Below are 22,692 nucleotides of genomic sequence, written 5' to 3'. Positions count from 1 at the left end.
ACTAGAGAGAGAGAAAGACCATACTATGTAAAGGGTTTGCTGTTATCTACAGTTTTCAGCATCGGCGTGGGGGCTTGGAATTGATTTCCCACGGATAAGGATGGTCCTACTGTACTTAATATTATCAGTGCTTTAATTAAGCAGCTTAATTTGTGTTACAGCCAGCACAAAAACTCAAGAGCATTTTGGCTGTTACTTTTTAAAAAAAAAATCTGCAATTTCCAGAATCCCCAGATAGCTACAGCTGGGGATTCTGGGATTTGAGCTGAAGCCTTAAAACTCTGGATGTCTCTATCACTGCTGAGGACAACTGAACAACGGCCACTGATAAGGCCTCCCCTTTTCGCTTCCTCAGCACTGCTAATTGACCTTTAACGATCCACCATATTTGGATGTATTTCTCATTCCTCCCACCCCATCTGCATATATAAATATGATTTATTTATGTGTTTGAAATATTGCTACTCCGTCTTTCTCCTCAAGAAGACCCAAGGCAGCTTACAAGATTAATCATCATTGTGTGCATCAAATCAATTCTGACTTACAACCACCCTTTTTGAGGATGTTCCAGACAACTTCCAGAAGTTCTTTACCCTTCCTTTCCACTAGGGGCGCTGTGGGACTGCTCAGCTTGCCCAAGGCCACCCAGGCTGGCTCTTCTCTTGGAGGCACAGGTGGGGGGATTCGAACTCCCATCCTCTGGCTTCAAACCCGGGTACCTAAACCACAGAGCTATTTAGCTCGTCTGCAAGATTAAAACAAACTGTATTTTTACAAATATTTTCTAAAGAAACCAAATCCACTCACTCTAACTGCTTGCCGTCCCAATACTATCTCCGTCTTTGGTATCCTCCAGATTTAATCATCCTTCACATTCTCTCTTGCCCCAGAAATTGTGGGAGCTCCAACAGGAACAGAAGACGCAGCCTGCTCCTCTGCCGGAGAACCACTGGCAACATCTGGGGGTGCAGCTGGCCGAGGCTTGGGCCGAGGTGCGGCGTCTGCGGCAGGAGCTGTGAGTTGGGGTGGAGGGTGGGAGGGGAGCCCCTTCAGAAGGGGGTGAGGGTCCTGAAACCGGATGGAGATTTGGGACTCACTGGCCCTTTGGAAATCAAGCCTACAGGATTGTTCTTTGTGTGTGTGTCTACACTATACAGTTAGAGCAGTTGGGTTACTGAGATAGCACTGTGGAATTCTTAGTTGATTCTAGACTGCTGTGTGTACTCATTCCTTGTGCAGATAAGCCCCAGGATTTGTGTTGGACAGAGCCATGGCCGTTTAACGTGGTACCAACTGGCCATAACTGTGTAAATATACACTTTTATCTCCCATAAACATCTCCCCCAAATGCAGTGTGTATGGTGTAAGTCCTCTAGAACAGTGGTCCCCAACCTTGGCCCTCCAGATGTTCTTGGACTTCAACTCCCAGAAATCCTGGCCAGCAGAGGTTCTGGTGAAGGCTTCTGGGAGCTGTAGTCCAAGAACATCTGGAGGGTCAAGGCTGGGGACCACTGCTCTAGAACTTTTTTCCCCAAAAAAGCAGTTGCTTTGATGAATCAGGTGGTACCACTGCAGTCACATCTGCATGTAGCATGAAGAATACTTCGTTGTTAAAGTTGTCAGAATGGGCCATGGTGTTTAATCTTCTCCCCCATTACACTCCAGCTGGTTTACAAGGGCATTTGCAAAATCAATCAATCAATCAATCAATCAATCAATCAATCAATCAATCAATCAATCAATCAATCAATCAATCAATCAATAAATAAATAAATAAATAATTTTAAAAGTAAGCTACAGTTGTTCCTGTTCGGTGTTTCCTAGAAATAGGAACATACTAAATACATCCTAAATCAGATCCTGGTTTTATGGCTCCTCTAACAAGCCTAAATCTTGTTGCAGAATTTTGAAAATTATGTAAAATTCCCTTTTGCTATACAGTAGAAGTATAGAGACCCACAGAAGAGCGTAATTACGTGTCCCCAGAGTTCACCTCTTTTTCACTAACTCACACTTAAAAGTCTCAATAACTCAATCTGAGGCATTTGTAGGGTAAGAGAAATCATGTACCAAAATAATTCTTTACTTACAGTTGCTTGAAACTACAGACTTGCATATGTTGCTTTCTTTACTGCACACATACTTAGCAACCAACCTAACAGATCAACAGCAAATAACAAACTGCCACCAACTGAAGAAAAAGGGAAAGAAATTACTGGTTAATGCTGAATCAGTCACCCCAGACTAGAAAATTCCTACCCATCACGTAAACTACAGATAGCATGTGAGGTTGCAAATAAAACTCCAACAAATCTAGTGGCTGAATTCAAACCGTGGATTTAAATCTGGAACAACAAGCCAGGAATTTCGAACACAAGCTTTTCCCCTCTCCGCGGAGCCCTGATGTAGTTGAGCAGGAGAGAGAATTTGCTCAGGAAACCTAAGTCAGAAGATGTAAGAAGAATTTTCTCTATGGACACCATGGCTAGCATATGAAATTCTTTGCTTGTAATGGGAAACATTCTTTTTGGGGACTACAACTCCCATAATACACTGCTCAGCACAGTAGCCCAAATATTAACTTTTTCCATCTCTGTTTCATGTTTAACACCTTGTAGAAGGTCTTCTAGGCCGACAGCTGTGCTTAGTCGTTCCCATTATTATATTATTTTAATTCTCTCTGATTTTTTCTTAGATTTTTTTAAAAATCTCTTGTCCAGAACATCTTTTTTAAGGGCCAGATACTGTAATCATTTTGTTTGCTCTTGTCAGCTGATCATCTGAAAATCTTTTGGCTAGTCATCTTGAGCAGTTGAAAAATATATATCTGAAAACTCTCCTAGTAGGAATGGAACTCAATTAATTAATAAATGAAACTCTGCTTGTTTTCCCCCCTCTAGAGAACAGAAGGTGGAAGAAATGCTGGATCAGCAGGATGAACGGAAGGATTTAGAGGAACACCTTCAAAAGCTGAAGCAAGAGGTAGCCGTCCAACAAAAGAACCCGTTAAACAAAAGCCAAGAGCCGTACTTTTACATTTTTTGCCTTTTTATTTATCACAGTTCTTGACGTCCTCTGTTCTAGCACAGAGACCCTTACAACGCAGCTTAGGAATGTCATCCAGAGCTTGGAGATTTTGTATGTGAATTTTACACATTAATATGCAGACCCTTCATTTATTTATTTATTTATTTATTTATTCATTCATTCATTCATTCATTCATTCATTCATTCATTCATTCATTCATTCATTTATTTATTTATTTATTTATTTATTTATTTATTTATTTTTACCCCACCTTTCTCCTTGAGAAGGACCCACAACAGCTTACTTCACTGAAAGACAGCGTACTGTAGTTAAAAGCTAAAAAAAAACAGTAAGTATACAAATGCTAAAAAGGACCAAGCAAATACTGTACCACACTATCCATCAATAAATTAAGTACCGTATTTTCCGTGTATAAGACTACACTTTTGTCTAAAATCTTTAGACTTAAACATTAAGGGTTGTCTTATACACGGAAGTAAACTGAGAAGATAACCCATTCCAATAGCAAAAAGCAAAATCTTAAGGGTGTTTCCCATCAAAGCTAGGGATAGAAGAGGGAAGAGACCAGCTGAAAAAAATCCCTCCTCCTGTTTTTTTTTTCCTCCAACTTCCTTACTTTCCCCTCCTGGAATCCTTTGTAAGGATGATGGATAGTAGGAGACTCTCATGGAAGGAAAGGAACAACTTAGATCAAGCTGGCCCTGTTGTTTTATTTTTGTTTGTTAACCCCATATTTTCCCTCTCCCGTCCATGGGACTCAAGCTGGCTTCTTTGCCGTCCTCCCTCCCTCTCTCTTGTTTCGATAAACAGAAGCTGGAGATTTGGGAGAAAAGACTGGGAAATGGCCTTATTATATGGATCCTGTCCATCTATGTGTGTTTTTTAAATTGTATTATCTATACTGTCCAATAGCAGCTTCTTGGGTAATTCACATTGCAAATCCTGGTAGGGAAAAGAAAAGTTGTGTCAAGATTTGTCTCATGCCTTCCAATGAAAGCTAACCTTGTGGTGGTTGGTTGGTTGATTCGTTCGTTTGTTCGTTCGTTCGTTTGGTGCTGTCAAGTTGGAACCCACTTGTAGTGATTCTGATAAGGCTTTCAAAATAATGGAGATATTTAAGGAGTAGTTTTACAAGTTCCACACTCCAGTTGAATTCATGGCCAAGTGGGGATTCAAACTGTGGTCTCCAGAAAACTACCGTCATATTTTTCCATGTATAAGACTATACTTTTGTCTAAAATCTTTAGACTAAAAATTGACGGTCGTCTTATACATGGAAGTAAGCTGAGGAGAGAACAAAAACAAGTGGAAGGGAAAGCAGGGATCAAAGCGATCCTGCAGGGCTTTGATCCCTTTCCCCCCTACACTTGCTAAGCCCCACTTAGATTTCTTAATTTTGGATTAGAAAAGTGTGGGTGTCTTATACATGGGGGCGTCTTATACACAGAAAAATACGGTAGTTTGTCACACTATCCACTGCACGCTATGCTACACTACACAATCTTCTTTCTGGAACTCCTTGGGACTCACTGAGTTCTACATGCCTTTATGCACTCTTGCCTTCCCCAGAACCGAGCGTTGGCAGGCGAGGCCCGCCTCGCAGGGCTGTACCGGGACGAAGTGGACGCTTTGCGGGAGAAGGCGTTACAGACGGAACGGCTTCAAGCGGAGGTGGCCGCCCTGCGAGAACGGCTGCCTGCATTGGAGCAGTGCCGTGCCCAGCTCAAGGTAAGAGGCCAGCTTCAAAGATCCACTCTCTCTTTTTATTGTTGTTAGAATCATAGAATGAGGGTGTTGGAAAGGGGCCCTCGAAGGCCATCCAGTCCAACCCCCCTGCTCAAGGCAGGATTCTGAATCAAAGCCGATCCAACAGGTGGTGGTCCACTTTTCTCTTGAATGCATTGAACTGCTAACTTCCTCCCGGGGTGACGGAGCTGGTTTTGTGTTGGCAGGAGGAGCGCGGATTTTCCCAGGCTCTGTTGGAAACCAAGGCCATGCTGGAAGGACAACTGGAAGCAGCCCGTGCCCGAGGGCAGCAGCGCCTGAACCAGCTGGAGAAGGAGAAGATGCATCTTCAAGCCTGCTTGAACCAGGTGCAGGAGGTGAGAGGCCCCGATCCGAAGAGTCCCCATAAAGAAGCCCTTCTAACCTCCACTAGTCTCCACGGTTAAAGAAGGCATAGATTTACACAAAAATATTTGTGAGCCAATTCAATTTATGGATGTAAATTTGAAAATCCAGTAGGACCCCCTTATCCGCGGGATCCGTATCCGCTGATTCACTTATCCACAGTCTGAAAGTATTAAAAATATTTAAAGTAACATCCTGGAAATGTTTAACGGTGAAGTTACCAAAACTGGCAAACAGAGGGAGCCAGAGACCATGCTATGTATAATATTTGCTATCATAATGTTTGTTTACTATAATTTTATTTTTTGAGCATCCACAGAGGGGCTTGGAATCCATTCCCTGTAGATACAGGGCTGCTACTGTAACTGCATTAATTTAAATAGACCTACTCTACATCTTACCATAGAGGTGGAGACTGTGGCTGGGTGTTTTGTGTGGATTTGCGGGCTCCATGTGCTGTTTGTTCATTGTGGATTCTCTCTGGATTCTTTATCTTTATTGGGTCGGATTGCCTTTCAGTCATAGGACACCTCCAAAAAGAGGACTTACCTTCAGCTTCAGTTAGAGGACTGTACTCTCTAACGTGCGACACCCTTAAGAAGGTCGCAATACGGTTGCTGCAGGTTGCAATTTATTTCAAAAAAAAACTTCTATTGCATCCCTTTCTGGAAGGGTGGCCACCTTTTAAAAAAGGACTCAGTTCTCATACGTCAACAGTTTCTTCCTGAAAAGAAATTAAACTCTTAAATCTTTTCTTGACATGGGAAGATGTTAGAGTTTTATTTACAATTTTAAATGTTGTCCGTAGTTTGAGTGACAGAGAGGAATTTTTCAGGGCTGGGTGGATTATCTATCCAGCTCTGGAAATTTGAAGAGAGACCCACCTCTCTGCTGAGCGTTCTATCCTGCTCTTTCTCGGTTGGGGTCAGTTGTGGTTTCTTTGCTGTTGATCTGTTTGGTTGGTTGCTAAGTACCATATTTTTTCATGCATAAAATGATACCTTTTCCTTAAATAATTTGGAAAAAATTATGAGGGTCATTTTATATATGGAAGGCAGCTCTTTTGCGAAGGCACAGGGCTTAGCAAAAACGAAGGGGGGGGGCTTTCTCCTTTCCTTTTTGCTAAGCTCCGTGCCTTCTCAAAAGGCAAGGAAAAGCATTGGTCACTTTGACAGCCGCTTTCCTTGCCTTTTGCCAAGGCACGGGACTTAGCAAAAAAGGGAGCCCTTTGATCCCTGCTTTTTCTAATTTGGGGTGAGAAAAGGGGGGGTTCGTCTTATACATTGGGTCGTCTTATAAACAGAAAAGTACGGTATTGTGCAGTAAAGAAAGCAGTATAAAGAAGACCGTAATTTCAAGCAAACTCAATCAATGTTTTGTTTTCTTCCTACAAATGTCTCAGAGTGAGTTATTGAGACTTTAAGTGCCAGTTAATGAGGAAGGAGTGGACTATCTGGGGAACTTGAAGCTGTTCTCTTCTGTGGAATTCTGCTGTGTAGCAAAAATAAAATAAAATGTTCCCAGAAATCTCAGAACTCTGTAACAAAGGCTGAAGAAAGGGACTTCTCCCTCACATAGCCCTACCTGGATGATGCTAAAAGGGTTTTTAAAGTTTGCCAAGGAAGGCAGAGGGATCCGTGTTGGTCTTTTTAGAAACGAAAGCACAGGCTCTTATTTGCAGGAACGGGACCACCTGTATCAGCAAGCTGAAGACCTTCTGGGAGAGAAGATGGCTCTTGAAAGACAGCTGAGGCAAAGTTTGGGGGAGACCCCCGAGGTCCTCCGGGCGGAAGAGATAGAGCGTGTCTGGACCCCCGGAGGTGAGCCCCCCTCCACCCCAGGGTGGAAAAACGCTGCTTCTCCTCCATCACCAGCTCCTTGGTCTCCGTGGCAACCCCAGATGTGAAGAGTTTGGTCCTTCTTTTCTAGAACCTTCTGAAGCACCCCTCTTGCTGGGCTATGAAATAAAAGAGGCCGGCCAATGGTCGGCCCTGGAGCGCGAGAACCAGGAGCTACGGCGGAAGCTGCAGGAGGCGCTCGAGACGAAGGAGGAGACCCTAAGGCCGGAAAACGCCGTCCTTGGCCGTGAGGTATGGAAGGAACAGACGCAAGGGCTGGAGGGCCAGCTCTGCTGCGAGGCAGAGTGAGGCGGCCTTCTTGGGTATCCCTTACTAGGATGGGGTGGGAGGACAGAGAGGGGTGTGATGACCAGGTACACCGTTTATTGCGATGTGCCATCAAGTCGAGAGTTCGAATCCCCCACGGTGCCTTCTTGGCAGGGGCTAGACTTGATGATCTATAGGGTCCCTTCCAGCTCTGCATTATTCTATGAATAATGGAGTTGGAGGGGCCCTCGAAGGCCATCCAGTCCAACCCCCTGCTCTAGCCAGGAATATAAATCAAAGCAGATCTGATAGAGGTTGGTCCCATTTTCTCTTGAAGGCCTCCAGCGTTGGAGGTCATAGGTTCCATTGCTGTACTACTCTAACAGTTAAGAAGTTTTTCCCCCCTGATATTCAGCCTAAATCTGGCTTCCTGTACTTTGTGCCCATTGTTGTGGGATAATTCATAATAGATAATGATGATGATAAAGATTAAGTCACTTCATGTCCATCCTGAGAGGTGTTCAAGGTACGGAAAGATTTTAAAAGAGGAGTATAGTATTTCTTTCAAATATTTTGTACCCCGCCTTTCTCCTTGAAAAGGACCCAAGGTGGCTTACAACACTGAAAGACAATATTTACAACAGTGAGCATGCAACAGGGGTTAATATTATTAAAATTCCATTCTTAAAGCTAAGAACAATGAATAAATAGGTTCGCAGAGTTGGCCAGGATTTGAACCCAGGTCTGAGTTCTCATCCAACTTGCTACTCCTGGCCAGCTCACCTTTCTAAGCTCACCTGTTATCCTGAAATACAGGGCCAGATATTGCATCGCTAGATTTTTTTTAAAAAGCCTTGCATTTATTAGTACAGTTCAAATGAGAATAAAGGAGAACATCACGGATCAAGGAAATTGCACACAGACAAAAAAAAAAGAGTTTGACAGTTAACAGCATCAGTCATAGGTCATTACAATGATTCTGTCTGCAAGCCGCTGGATATAACTGGCCGCAGACCGTGTGTTTCACTTCGTCACTGTTTTCTTCACTTTAAGACAAAGAATAACCAGCTCAATCACGTCCAGATTTGCATCCCTCCCCATAAATCAGCAGATGCCGGTTTTTATGCAAAACATTTGCGTAACTGCTGCGTGCAGCCCTTTGGAGTGCCTGTTGCGTCCTGCGACAGAACGAGGTCAAGGAGTGCATCGGGCTGCAGATTCGATGCGCGACTGGGCGTGCGAGAAGCAGCCAGGAAATGATGAAAGTGGTTTGCGAAAGGTTCCTTAAGCACGCAGTATTTTGCAATAGAGAGATCTGTCCACTTTCCTTTTCAGGGGTGATGTCTTTTATCTTTCAGGGGGCAATGTATGATGTTTGGCCACCCTAGAATGGAATAATCATCATCGTGATGTGCCATCAAATCAGTTCTGACTTATGGTGACTGTTTCCGGAGATTTTTTTCTTAGAATACTCAGAGATGCTTTACCTTTATCTTCCTCTAGGGGCGCTGTGGGACTGTGCAGCTTGCCCAAGGTCACCCAGGTTGGCTTTTCTTCCTGGAGGCACAGTGGAGAATTTGAACCCCTAACCTCTGGCTCTGAAGCCAGAGATCTAACTCAAAGAGCTATCCAGACAACTCTAGCATGAAAAGAGGGATTAAATTTCAAGCTGAGATGCTAACCATTTCTCTCTTTTGTACCTCCTCTAGCTAAAACCACCGCAGAGCCAGGCAGAACCGGAGCCGAAAGTCCGAGCTGAAAACCTTGCTATAGTTAAAGGCCAAGAGCAAGGAGGTCATGAAGGTTTGGTCCCAGATAAGAGGAAAACACAGAGCCAGAAGCAAGAAGCGGAGGGGTTGTTGGGCGAAAGGGAGTCCGCCCTGCCAGAGGTTCGGATCCCACCGAGCCAGGTCGCGCGGCGTCGGGAAGCAGAGTCCCACCAAAGGTTGGGTCTGGAAGACAGCCTGAGAAGTTTGCAGGAAGCTCACATTGCTACTCTGGAGAAACAAGAGCGAGAGCGTGAACAGTGGCGCTTGGAGAGGGAGCGCCTGACGGAGGAGATCCAGGCTTTGGAACGAGAGCAGGAAATCCTCCAAGCCGGCTCCGGGGCCCTGCAAGCGGCCGCTACGCAGGCCGAGCTGGCACTGGAGGAGGCCCGGCGGAGTCTTCAGGAGGAGCGGCTGCAGGGGGTCCGGCTGGCCCAAAAAGCCCGGCAGGCGGACGAAACGCTGCACGAGGCCCAGAAGGAGCTGGACGCTTTGCAGAGGAGCCGAGAGCAGCACAAGATCGCGCTGGCGCAGCTGGAAGCCGAGAAGGGGGCTCTCGAGGAGATGCTGAGCGAAGCCGAGAACCGGCGCCGGCGGCTGGAGAAGGACGGCCAGCGGCTGAAGGCCCAGGTTCAAGTCCAGGAGGAAGCGCTGGCTGCTCAGGGCGCCCGCCTCGCCCGCCTGGAGGCCCAAACTCGGCAGCAGGCCGGGGAGCTGGACAGCGTGCGGGAGGCCGCCCGGCAGCTCCAGGATTCGGAGCGAGAGGCGGCTGGCCTGCGGGAACGGCTGGACGCCGAGTGCGAAATTTCAGCCAGGCTGAAGGAGGTAACAGGGCCTCCGTGGTAGGAAAAAGTTACTTCTGGAATGAGACTCCGTGTTAACATTTGGCATCTGCTGCAGAGTTTGTTATTTTGGGTTCAATGCCTCTCGCTGCGCAGCAGAAAGGCCGGGATCCGCAGATCAGAGCAGCTTTATCTTCCTCCGAGTAGACCACCCCTTTCTCGTGAAGTGGCACTTAAGCGTCTCAGTCATTCACTCTGAGATATTAGTAGTAGAAAGGATAAAAAAATGTAATTACAGTTGAACAGATCAAACAGCAAGCGGACAGACATGACCGCTTTCAGCAATGGGCTTCAGCAAACGCAGGAATTTGAGCACCCGGCAGCCATTTTAATTTCCCACAATGCCCTAGGGAACTTGGTTAGGGGAATTATGGGAAACTTGAAATGCCTGTTCTCAGGTTTCAGTGGGTTTCCCCATGCGAGACAGCCTTTGCTTTTTTTTTTTAATGGATCAGATTTTTTTCTCCAGCAGAGGGTGCTGTAGGGATGAGAACGGAAACCGAGACCATGTTAAATATCTATGAGGGACAACTAGATTTAATTATGTTAAATTACAAGAGGACTGATTTGATGTAAGGATGAGGAGAAATGTTAAGAAGAGCAAGTGGGCCATGAAACCAGTCCCGTAGGGTGGGGTTTCTCTTCTTGGAGGTTTCCGATCTCATGGCAGCCCTTCTGCAAGTCGGTCCCCCTCGTTATGTGTTAGGTTGCAAGTCCCATCATCCCCTCCAATAAGTTGTAATAGCAGCTTGAGGCATTATGGTACTGGAAGTCCAATTTCGCTCTTGTTCGTGTTCTTAAGAGCAGTCAGGCCATGACGGTATTCAAAGAGTGGCTTAGCACTGCCAACCTGCTTGTGAGCTAGCATGGTCGAGCGAGGATTTGAACGCAGGGCTCCTAAATCTTAGTTTGACACTCTATCTGATACACCACATTGGTTTGCAACCCTTCTGGAGGGCAGTATTTTGGACAAGACTGCTTTAAAGTCGCCAGAACACCTTATTTTGTCATTTGACGCTTGTTTTATTTAGTGACGGATCCTGGCCAATTAGAGACACTGATTTACGGATTCACCAGTGCCAAGGTAGCCAAATCTCAGATTAGTCCTGGCCAGTGGCACCATCGAAAGACGACTTTGGGGCAAATACCTAGATCCTAGATCTGGGGAAGTAACCAAAAAGGGCCCTAAGACTCGGTTACAGTAATAGGACCAGTTAGAATTAATACAGTAGGACGCCCCCCTCCACAGGATCAGTATACAGTAGTATATCTGCTGCCAGAAAATGGTAAATAAAAAAACCCAGATACAGTATACAAATTTATACATGGGTGTGTTTACTAGAACTGGTCAATAGAAGGAGCCAGAGACCATGCAATGTATAGGCGTCAATATATCCACTTTTTTGGGGCTTCTGAAGGTTGGCTTGGAATTGATCACTTACGGGTACTGCAGTTTTACTATGTACTGCAGTTTTACTATATACCGTATTCATGAGGGATTGGTTCCAAGCGTGCCCACCCTGGTTGTTGAAAAACACAGATTATAGCGAATATTATTTTAATAGTGAACACTATAGATAGGAAACAGGGATGAGCAGCGTCCCCTAGAGTCGAACACGACTGGACAAAAAATTTTTTGTCAAGGGGAACCTTTACCTTTACCTATACGTAGTGTGGTTTCTGGCTCCCTCTAGTAGCCAATTGTGGTAACTTCATCTTTAGAAATATATATTTCTAGGCTTTTTCTTTTAATATAGTTTTACTATTGATCCTGTGGATATGAGGGTCTTATTCTACATACCCTCTAAAAAGCTTCATCCTCCCACTCCCAAACGTAAGAACATTCTAGCCAGAGTTGGACACAGTTTTCCGGGACTACTGCAAAGAAGGGAAAGTTGGAGCTTAAATTGCTCTTGAGGACTAGAACCTTAAGGATAAGATGATGGGATTAGGAGAGAAGTGGCCATAGTTCACTAGAACGGGGGGGGGGGGGAGGGAGAGCTGCTGTAGATTCCCCCTACCAGCCTCGATTTATTTCCTCCTCGTTTTAGGAGCTTCAGCAGGAGAAAGCGAAGGGAAAGGAGGCAGAATCCACCTTCGCTCAGCTGAGGGAGCAGATGTTGACAAAGGAAGCCGTTCTTCAGGAAGAAGCAGGAGGTGAGAAGTACAGGTAAGTACTTGTTAAGTGATGTACAATGGAAAATCAGTTAAAAACAGGTCTGCCATTGATTTCATCGGCCAAAAAGAACCAGAGATTGTGAGAGACGGAGCGCGGAAGAGGGGAAAATAGCTACAGGTCTTACTTCAGCACTGATGTGCTAATTTTTATTTACAAAAATTAAAAGATGATTGCTGTGATTAAAATGAATATACCTTGGATCGGTTTTTGATGCACAGCACTCCAATGTGAAGAAATAGAGGAAGAGTTTCTTAGGGCTAATCCAGACTAGAGTAGACCCCCTTGAATCAATTGTTGGATGGTAAATCAACATTTAGGTAAAAAAAAACAGTGAATCTATAAGTCTACTCTTGTTGGTAGGACTAGGATCATGCTCCTTATTTCTGACTCTAGTAGGAAGCCTCCGAAATTTTAGACTCAGACGGCTTTATGTCCAGGCAGACTAAAATATCCCAAAAAAGGTTTCTGTGCATATATATAATTGACATGTGCATTAATTAAAAGCATTAATGGACATAAATCAGACATCAGGAATGGCAGTGTACAGAAACATTTTTCGGGATATTTTGGTCTACCTGGACATTCTTTACAGGATTTGAAAGTTGCGATTCTAGACAAAAAGCATCACACAGCCACAATTCAAAGGGAAAAGAGCTGAAATAAAATATATACAGATGCTGGGGACTCATCTTAAAGGATTAAACACCAGCCAGGGGGTTTTAATTCATTGCCAAGTGTGAAATGCTACAATCTGCTGTTGTTATCTACAGTCTTTATTTACCAACAAGCTGTTGTCACTTTTACAGAACAAAGCTTCAAAGGAAAAAAAGCTGAATATCAATCAGTCAGGAGCATTAAATGATTAACAAGTGTGAAACGCCACTTTTATGCGCACAGTTTTCAGCTTCTGCCTTGCTGTGCTGACTGACCATTGTCAGTTGGTCCATTATATGTGCTGCCACCTGGCCAAGGTGCCAGGTATAAATGATATCTCCTTTTTATGTCTGATGAAGTGGACTTGATCCATGAAAGCTCACCGTTAAAATATAGCCGATTTTGACCTCTTTTTAAAATTCACGTTGTGTTTTGTTTTGTTCCTTGTCCAAAAAAGGAAAAAAAATTAACGTTCCCCAGCCCTGGCCCATTCCGGTTGCCGACCCTCCTGTTGGCCCAGAATTTCATTCCCCCACCAGTGGAAAAGGTTAGCACGTCTTGAATCATATTTTCTTGCTTCTGGGGATGACGTTTTCTGTCTAGGGAGGAGAATCATGCGGGACCCTCCGATCGGAAGAAGATGGGCGTGGAGGAAGAGAACAACGCCCTCAAGAGGCAGCTGGAGGAACTGCAGGCTCGTGTGGCCCGGCTTACAAATAACCAACAGGTAGAGAATCTGTAATAGGGTACCCTCCCCTCACCCAAGGGCTAATTGTTTCCTCTTCCAAACCAGACCATGATGGTACTGTGGTCATTTGGGGAACTTCATGGCTGAGTGGGGGATTAGAACCCGTGTCTCCCTGGTTTGATTGAGAAGCTGCAGCATTTACAGCCGACTATTCTGCATAGCACTTCGGAAGGAACGCCCGCTGCGTTCCTTGAGGTTTACTCTCAGTGCAGAGTTTAGAAAAGATCCTTTTTTACAGTTGTCCTGGGAGCTGCCAAATAGTTCAGTGGCTTAGGCTGTGGAGCCAGAGGTGGGGAGTTCGAATTTCCCTTGGGCTTCCTTAATGGACATTGGACTTGATGATCCAGAAGGTCTCTATCTATCTATCTATCTATCTATCTATCTATCTATCTATCTATCTATCTATCTATCTATCTATCTATCTATCTATCTATCTATCTATCTATCTATCTATCTATCTATCTGTCTATCTATCTATCTATCTATCTATCTATCTATCTATCTATCTATCTATCTATCTATCTATCTATCTATCTATCTATCTATCTATCTATCTATCTATCTATCTATCTATCTATCTATCTAATCCTTATCATCATCATCTCAGCCCTGAAGAGATCTCATCTCATATACTGTATATATATGGCTTATCATGTATACTGTATATATTTGGCTTATCCTTAGCCATATATATGTTTTTTTCAAGCTGTGCTTTCAGATTTGTAAATACTGTACGTACTTTGCTGATTAATAAAGGAGGGGTGGAATATTTTAACGGATGTTTAAAAGTGCCCGCCATGAAGCAGAAGACTGAATTTCCCACAATGCCCCTGGTGTGAGAGATGGCTTTGGGGATTGTGGGAAATAAAAATGGTTGCTGAGTGTTTAAGGCCTCTCGGCTGGCTGCAAATCCAGCTTCCAGCCCTTAGCTTTCACCTCTTTTTTTCCCCATGGAAGAAGAGGTTGGCGCTGCGATCTTTCTGCCTTTTCTAGACCTCATCTGCCATGCCGTTCCCTCTTCAGGCAAAAAGCAGCATTGTCGCCCCGCCGGTCCTAGAGCCTCGAACGCAGCTCCCTGTGGGCCAGAGCCCCCCCAACACAGAGGCGCTGCCCCTCCAGCTGGAGGCGAGAACGGAGGCCCTGAGTGCGAGACTCATTCAAGTGGAACGCGAGGTGAGCGCACAGTTGAAGCGTGGAAGACGAGTTAAAACAGGAGATGCTTTTCCATCCCATGATTCTCAGAGTTTGGACCTACTCTTCAGGACTACATGTCCCCAAATCCCCCAGACAGCCGGCTGGGGGATTCTGGGACATGTAGTCCAGAAAAGTGATCAGTCCAAACAATGCAGATTTCACCTCCCCTCCATCGTGAGTATAAGTAGTTTTAGCTTTAAAAGCCTCCTGTGAACGACCCAGGTCTTTTATTCTGATTTTCTGATCATTTTTACACACTCCCTTAAAAGCTTGCGCTTTCTTTCCTAATCTTTTTTTTTTTTAAGGGTTATTTTAAATCTGACTTTGAAAGGAATCATGACCTCACTTCAGTTTAGCAGGGCTCGATGAAGTTCAGCGAAACATTTTCATCATTACAGAGTCTTAACCTCACTTGTTGATCTCATCCCAATTATTGAGTTCGGGGTTTAGCGGCTGAAAACACAGATCGGACACCGGATTAAATTTGCTATTACTTTTCTAATCGTTGCTTTTATTTCCCATTTTGTGTTTTCGTGTTTTGCTGCACGGTGTTCTGGAACAAGAGGATTTTTTTAAAAAACCTTTAAATGAGGAAAGAATAAATAAGAAGTCTTATTGGGAGCTTTTGACATTTGTCAGGGGATGAGTCCATGCGAAACAGCAGGACTCCTCTCTCTGTGGGATCAGTATCCACTGATTCGCTTATCCACTGCCTGAAAACGCTAAATGAAAAAAAAATCACAAAAATATGTATTTACAGTACATGTATTTCTAGGATGTCTTACCAGGCTTGTATATGTATAGCATTCGCTACTTCCATATGTTTAGTCTTGCCATGTGTCGGCCTATGACTCCCATCACGTTGACCTAGTAGACTCTGCCATTGATGGGTCTTGTAGTCCTATGCCTCTCAGAGACGAGAGGTGCTCCCTCACAGCTGGGTTTGGATTGCAACGAGGAATACCCCACTCTGGAACTTTTGGGGTGGCCGAGGGATGGGTGGCACCACCTTCAAGGCTCCCCCCCTCCACACACTTTTTCTCCTCCTTGCTGGGTTCTGCCAGTTTCAACCAGGTCCTCTCGTTCCAGAATGCGGTCCTGCAGGCTGAGAAATCGACCCTCGCAGAGCGGCTCAGTCAGTTGGAGTCGCACGTTGACAGCCGACGGGCCAAGCGGCAGGGAAGGGGCAGCAACGCGGACGAAGAAAGCGAGCAACGGCAGGCGCAGAGCCAGGCGTGGCAGGTGAGGCTGCAAGAGATGTCTCTCCCCATGGCCCCAACCCTCTCTTCCCACCCTGGTCAGTTCAGGACCTGGATTCCTAAGACCTCTGCATTTAATTTTATTTATCTATTTCTTTAAAATATTTTTATCTCGCTTTTCTCCTTAAAAAAGGGCCCAAGATGGCTTATACCAATTAAACAACAACAAGGCTAACAACAGGTAGTCTGATCCTGAAAGGTCCAAAGGAATACAATATAGTGGTGCCTCGCTAGACGATGATAATCCGTTCCATAGAAATCGCTGTTTAGCGAAATCATCGTGTAGCGAAAAGCATTTTCCCCCATTGGAATGCATTTATTTATTTGTTTATTTATTTATTTATTTATTTATTTATTTTATATCCCGCCTATCTAATCAATTAAGACTACTCTAGGCGGCGAAACCTGTTTAATGCATTCCAATGTGGAAGAATCGTCGTTGTCTAGCGAAGATCGGCCATAGGAAAGACACTTTCCGAATCGCCGATCAGCTGTTTAAATAGCTGTCTTGCGAAGCTTAGGTCCCGAAAACACTCGTTTTGCGAGCGCGGAGGGAGCTGTCAGAATCGTTGTCTAGCGAAAATTGGTTTGCAAAGCAGGGACCAAACATTATCCAGCAAAATTCCCCTATAGGAATCACTGTTTTGCGAATCGCTATAGCCATCGCAAAAAGTCAATGTCTAGCGAAAAAACTGTCATGCAGGGTAACTGTCTAGCGAGGCACCACTGCACTAAAAATAAACTAAGCCACCCCAAAGAACATTCAATTCCAGAAGGTACAACAGTCCATTTAAAAACCCCACTCAGTGTTTTGGACCCGCTGAAATTTCCTGACACTCTCCAGAGGCAGCCCCACGTAAAGTGGGCTACAGTAGTCCAGCCGGGAGGTAACTAAGGCATGTGTCAGATCAGACCCTCTCCAACTGGCGCATGAGTTTTAACGCGGCAGGGGCGCTCTTGGCCAGCACTGAAACCTGGGCATCCAGGCTCCGAGAGGAGTCCAGGGGGACCCCAAGAAGCGCACGGAGGCTTTCAGAGAGAGGGTAACCCATCCCCATCCAGATTACGTACCTGTTCCCCAAACCCTTTCTAGGTGCACCTCTGGTTTTGTTTCTGATTTTCCCATCTTGAACTATAATACTATTGTTGCTTTTTATTTTATTATATTGTTTTTATTTTATCTATTATTGTTAGCCACCCAGAGCAGACTTCAGTCTAGATGGGTGGGGTATAAATTAAATTAGTAAGTAAGTAAGTCTCAATTTATTCACCCTCCTCCAGGCCATCACTAACATCAGACGACAAGGAGAGGTAGATTTGGGTGTCGTCCGCACACTGATGACACCGAACCCCAAAACCTGTGGCAGCTTTTCCCAGCGGTAGAGATGTACAATTTGCAAAACATTGCATTTTTTCCAGGTAAAAAAACAGAGGTGGAATATGTTTTTGTCTGGAAAAAAATGGAATTTTTCAGAAAGTTTACATCTTTCCGCAGCTGTTTCATTTAGATGTTCAAAAGCATAGGGGACAAAACGTTGAAGAACGCCACAGGTCAACAGTGTCAGGGTGTGGAACTAGATTTCCCCGGCATCCCCTTCTGCGTCCTGTCCTCCTCGAAGGTCCAGAGCCACTGTAAAACAGTACCTCCAAGTCTCATCCCGGAGCAATAGGGCTAAAATCTGTTCATGTCCTAGGAACGTCATTCCGGCACATCCTCAGGAAGGAGGGATCTCACTCACCAATGAAGCCTGTGCTTCCCTTCTGACGACCAATCACAAAGCAAAGCAAGCTAAGCTGCGAACTACAGGAGGTGTGGGGGAAAAAAATCGCTTGCTGTGACAATCAGGCGTTCTCAGCCCTCAAGGAATTCCCACTTCTGACGATGTGCTATCCGTGACATAAAGTTGGCCCCTTGAGGATTGCGTTTGGAGGCTTTTTGTTACCGTTAACAATGATCATTTGTTTATAGGTTCTCTTTCCTTCTCTCTCCCTGATTTGTCACAATTGCATTTCTGGAAGGTGGAGGCGGCGTTGCTGCGTTCCCAGCAGGTGTTACTGGAATCCCAGCTCTCGGATCTGCGGCAGAGGCTGGCTCTTGCGGAGACAGAAGCCCAGGCCTCCCAGTGCGCGCGGGCAGAGTGGCGGGGACGCTACGAGGCTCTTCTGCGGGATCATGACCGCTTGACGGTGCTGCATGAGCGACAGGGAGTAGATCTGGAAGGGCTTCTGGGGAAGCAGTCAAGCCTCAAGGGAGATCTGCGCCGCTTGGAGCAGGAATACCGAGAACTGCAGAGCAGGTAAACCTCCAGAAAGGACTCACTAGATAAGAGAACCTTCAGCTCATATAGTTACATTTCCAGTTACATTTCAAAGTAACAAAGTTACATTTCAAGTAACATGTTAAGTGTAACTAAAGTTACATTTAAAGTAACTAAAGTGTAACTTTAACAAGTGTTCTTCAACGTTTTGTCCCCTATGCTTTTGAACATCTAAATGATGTTCACTTTAAGTGTAACTAAAGTTACATTTTGAACCACAGTGCTTTAAATTAATTAGCCCATACAGTGAAAATCATCTTTCCTTTTGCTTTACTGATGTCAAATCCAACCCTTTCTCTCCCGCCCTGTCTACCAACAGGCATAGCCAGCTGTTGGGGCAGAAAACCGGCCTTGAAGAGCGGGAAGAGGCTCTCCGGGAGCAGAAGAAACATCTGGAAGAGGCCGAGCGACGTCATCAGGAACTGGCCGAACAGCACAGCAACCTGAAGGAGGAGCATGAGCGGTAAGAGTGTGTGTTTGGGGGGAAGGTGGAAGGGACCTTGTGGCCAGCATTTCCTGCCTTTGAGTCGTTGCTGGACTTCAACTCCCAGAAGCCTCTGCCAGTGATGGGGGATTCTGGGAATTTCTGTCTGACAACATTGACCCCAGAGGGTTCCCCCCACTCAGCGCCCACAGGTTGGGAATCACTATAAAGCCATCATTGACATATTTTTAAAAACATATATAATTATAATTTACATTTTACATAATGACAATATAATATAAATTACAATATACTGTATAAATATTTCATTATATATAATACCATGTTTCCCCGAAAATAAGACAGGGTCTTATATTAATCTTTGCTCCAAAAATGCAGTAGGGCTTATTTTCAGGGGATGTTTTATTTTTTTCATGTACAACAATCTACATTTATTCAAATACAGTCATGCCATCATCTTCTGGTTGCTGCACGAGGATGGAGGGCGGGGTTTCACTTCACTGGGGTTTATTTTTTGGGGTAAGGCTTATATGACAAGCATCCTGAAAAAATCCTACTAGGGCTTATTTTCAGGTTAGGTCTTATTTTCGGGGAAACAGGGTATAAATTATGAGATGGGAATATGTAATTATAATTTACATGTTTTTAAAAGTGTTAAAAATGGCTTACACAGAGGAGTAATGGCTTACACAGAGGAATAAGACCATTTGCAGATATATAATAACCCTGACCAAAAAAATGTGTGTATCGTTTTGAAGAAGCTCCTCTGACATGTGGGTCCTTTTTGGTCTCAGTGAAGAGGAAATTCACTGGAAGTTAGACGAAAGCTTTGAGGGTCACCCAATAAAAGGCTCTGCCTTGCACGTGCCAGCCTGACTAATTTTTTGACCGCGGACAGTCAAGGAAGTCCCCCCTGGAGCGGATCGTAGGATTACAGCCAGGGTGATATAGATCAGGGGCTCCCTTTTACTCGATCCTCGCCATTCCCTCAGGGTGAAACAGATGTTGTCACAAGCGGAACGGGGGCGCGATGACCTCCAGGGTGAACTGCAGGGGATGCGAAACCGGATGACGAGCTTACAGCTGGAACAAGCGAAGCTGGAAGCCGAGAGCGCCACCCTGAAGGAGCAGAACCAGCAGCTGGACACAGCGCTGGGTCGCCTGACCCACCAGTGCGAGGTAAGGAGACCCCCCCCTGCTCGGTTATATGCCCACGTATTCAGGCCCAGATGATAAAATGACCCTTCTTCCTTTCTCTGCCTCTGGTCTGTAGCCCAGCTAGCACTGGAATTCAGGAAAGGATGCCCCCGTATCCGCGGGATCCATATCCGCTGATTCACTTATCCACGTTCTGAAAATCTTAAAAGAAAAATCCTAGGAATTCAGATCAAGTTACCAGATCTCGACACTAGAGGGAGCCAGAGACTGTGCTATGCATATGGCTAGCCCTTAACATAGTGCAGTACAGTATTCACTTTAATCTGCATTTTTTCAGCATTCTTGGGAGGGCTTGGAACCACTCCCCTACATCTATGTGGGTCCAGCTGCATACAAATAAGAATTCAATGATCCTTGAAAGTTTTACACTTGCCCAAATTTGACAAACCAGCTCTTTACACTGATATCCACAAAAAAATGTGTGTTTTAGGTCAAAAATCATACAAACTATGTATTTCAAGGTCAAATTCATTCATTCATTCATTCATTCATTCATTCAGACAGACAGACAGACAGACAGACAGACACACAGAGAGATAGATAGATAGATAGATAGATAGATAGATAGATAGATAGATAGATAGATAGATAGATAGATAGATAGATAGATAGATAGACAGATAGACAGACAGATAGATAGATAGATAGATAGATAGATAGATAGATAGATAGATAGATAGATAGATAGATAGATAGATAGATAGATAGATAGATAGATAGATAGATAGATAGATAATCCCTCTTTCTAAAGTCAGAGGTTGATGCTGGAAACAGGACTGAACAAGTCAATGAAGGAGGATATAGCAGATTGTTACACTCTGAAAAATGACTAAGCTGTCTCTCCCTGTAACAATTAAATTGTATGCCATCAATTCAATGCTGGCTAGACAGAAGCTCACAATACAAGGACCAGGGTACATTCACTCCAACTGAGTATCTTTGCCCTGCATGTTGTTAGTCTGTGGAACTCCTTGCCACCGGATGTGGTGACAGCATCTGGCCCAAATGCCTTGAAAAGGGGTGACAAGCCACGATGGGGATGTACAATCTCCAGGCTGAACAGAAAGGGACCTCCAAATGGCAGATGCAGGGGAGGGGGGATCAGCAGACAGTGGTGGCTGTTTAGCTGTTGCGCCTTTCTGAGCTGCAAACATTTAAAAGCTTAAAAGCATCAACGGTTTGCGAGAGAATTTAGCTGCAACGTGCAAGAGGTTCTGGGGAAATGTTAAAAAGCTTAAGGCAAACAACCGAGGGATCTTCAGTGGGTGAGGCCATTTAGCTGCAAAGTATCTTAGATTTGAGTGCTTTCCAGGTAGCCCCTTTCTTGAAAGGTTTAAAGGAATGTCTGTGTGGTCTGATCCTTACCGGAGAATCCCTGTTTGTCCTATAGCTGCTGGCTCAGCTGAAAGGGAACCAGGAGGAAGAGAACCGCCACCTGCTTCAGGAGATCCAGATGTTAAGCAGGGAGAACAGACGGCTGCTGGAACACAGCATGGAAAGCCGGGAACACTTTCAGGAAGAGCAGAGGCAGTACTTGTGAGTGACAGCGCCCCCTGGTGATCAGGGGAAGCTCTCTCACCCCTTGATGTTTGTGTCTTTGGCCCGAATCCTGTTGCGTAGCTGAGCTAACGTGCGCAAGAGGGTTGTGAAATCTGTGCGGTGAGGCAACGGGCAAGTAGTTCCACAGGCTGTGTTGCCATTGGATGGGGCCATGGAAGTGGCAGACAGCCGTGGCATCACTTCCTGTGAACTTCTCTGCAGCAGTAAGAGATTGTATCGTCCGAGGTCATCCGGATGGTTTGTGAGATCCCTTCTATCCTTGTTGCGGTCCCTTTGAATTCTTGGACCCCAAGCAGCCACCTTTTGGGGAGGCTGATTCGCCCCGGGCTGGAGAGTCTCAGCGTTTGATCCTCTTCTCCGTTTCTTCCCTAGAGACAAACTGGGTGAGTTACGTCGGGAGAAGCAGAAACTGGTAGAGAAGATTATGGACCAGTACCGGGTGCTGGAACCGGCCCTTCCTCGTGGCAAGTAAGCCCAACCCAGAAAAGGACAATTCTCTGGCATAATTTGGCAATTTCTAACCCTAAAGCAGGGCTAAGGGGGACGGCTTCCTGCCCTGTGGTTCATCGTTCAGAGCACACGGTCACCTCTTTGTTATTCCAACACATGTTTGGTTATTGTTGTTGCTTTTTAATTGGCAAAAAAGTTGGTTTCTGTGCGGCCTCAAAGAAGCCCGTACTGTATTTATGTCCTTTTTATATTTTGATTCTAACGTCAACATTGACCACCAATCGGTTGATAGGCCCAATCTCTCTAAATCAGAGAGATCTGCTTTGATTTGCATCTCTGCCTTGAGCTGGGGGTTGGACTGGATGGCCTTAGAGGCCCCTTCATGCACCATAATTCATGGTAGTGATCCTGGAAATCTGCATCAATGAGTGAACTTGGTCTTAATCTGGACCTGGGGGTATGTGAGGGTTGTTGTGAGCTTAGCAACAGGAGAATGAGGAGAGGGGACCTGGGATGGGTGGAGAAACCTCTCTAACTAGCCAATTATCCCAATCCTAATTGTTTCCTTCTTCCACCTCTGAGGAAGAGCAACTGGATCACGGAGAAAATAAGGAAGCTGATGAAACCTCGCCGGGAGGCTTTCCGGGAACAGCTGCGCCCCATGGCTGAGGGCGCTGGCAGCAGCGAGAGCCTGACAGGGCAGGAAAGCCACGGCGTGGACGGATCAGGTGAGTCCCTGTGGTCCCGAATGATGGGAGGAGAAGGAGAGCAAAGT

At 45.1% G+C, this 22,692-nt stretch overlaps 1 protein-coding gene across 2 annotated transcripts in view; it reads left to right on the top strand.

Moving 5' to 3' along the window:
• The window catches only part of CCDC88B (coiled-coil and HOOK domain protein 88B), a 41,944-nt gene that overhangs the window by 16,152 nt on the left and 3,100 nt on the right, over positions 1 to 22,692 (top strand). Inside the window, exons 8-24 of one of the 2 annotated variants that reach the window (XM_078381941.1) lie at positions 891 to 1,015; positions 2,901 to 2,982; positions 4,619 to 4,777; positions 5,002 to 5,151; positions 6,861 to 6,999; positions 7,109 to 7,269; positions 8,994 to 9,875; positions 11,944 to 12,062; positions 13,329 to 13,452; positions 14,497 to 14,646; positions 15,757 to 15,909; positions 17,946 to 18,223; positions 18,564 to 18,707; positions 19,682 to 19,868; positions 21,298 to 21,443; positions 21,840 to 21,935; positions 22,500 to 22,645. In XM_078381941.1, the coding sequence (XP_078238067.1) occupies positions 891 to 1,015; positions 2,901 to 2,982; positions 4,619 to 4,777; positions 5,002 to 5,151; positions 6,861 to 6,999; positions 7,109 to 7,269; positions 8,994 to 9,875; positions 11,944 to 12,062; positions 13,329 to 13,452; positions 14,497 to 14,646; positions 15,757 to 15,909; positions 17,946 to 18,223; positions 18,564 to 18,707; positions 19,682 to 19,868; positions 21,298 to 21,443; positions 21,840 to 21,935; positions 22,500 to 22,645 (3,241 nt within the window). The remainder of the gene's footprint in view (positions 1 to 890; positions 1,016 to 2,900; positions 2,983 to 4,618; positions 4,778 to 5,001; positions 5,152 to 6,860; positions 7,000 to 7,108; positions 7,270 to 8,993; positions 9,876 to 11,943; positions 12,063 to 13,328; positions 13,453 to 14,496; positions 14,647 to 15,756; positions 15,910 to 17,945; positions 18,224 to 18,563; positions 18,708 to 19,681; positions 19,869 to 21,297; positions 21,444 to 21,839; positions 21,936 to 22,499; positions 22,646 to 22,692) is intronic. The other variant, XM_078381942.1, reaches the window with a different exon arrangement.

Source organism: Pogona vitticeps, chromosome 15 (assembly GCF_051106095.1).
Source record: "Pogona vitticeps strain Pit_001003342236 chromosome 15, PviZW2.1, whole genome shotgun sequence".
NCBI lineage: Eukaryota > Metazoa > Chordata > Lepidosauria > Squamata > Agamidae > Pogona > Pogona vitticeps.
Note: the sequence above shows the minus strand (reverse complement) of the source record. Positions and strands in the feature narration are given on the sequence as shown.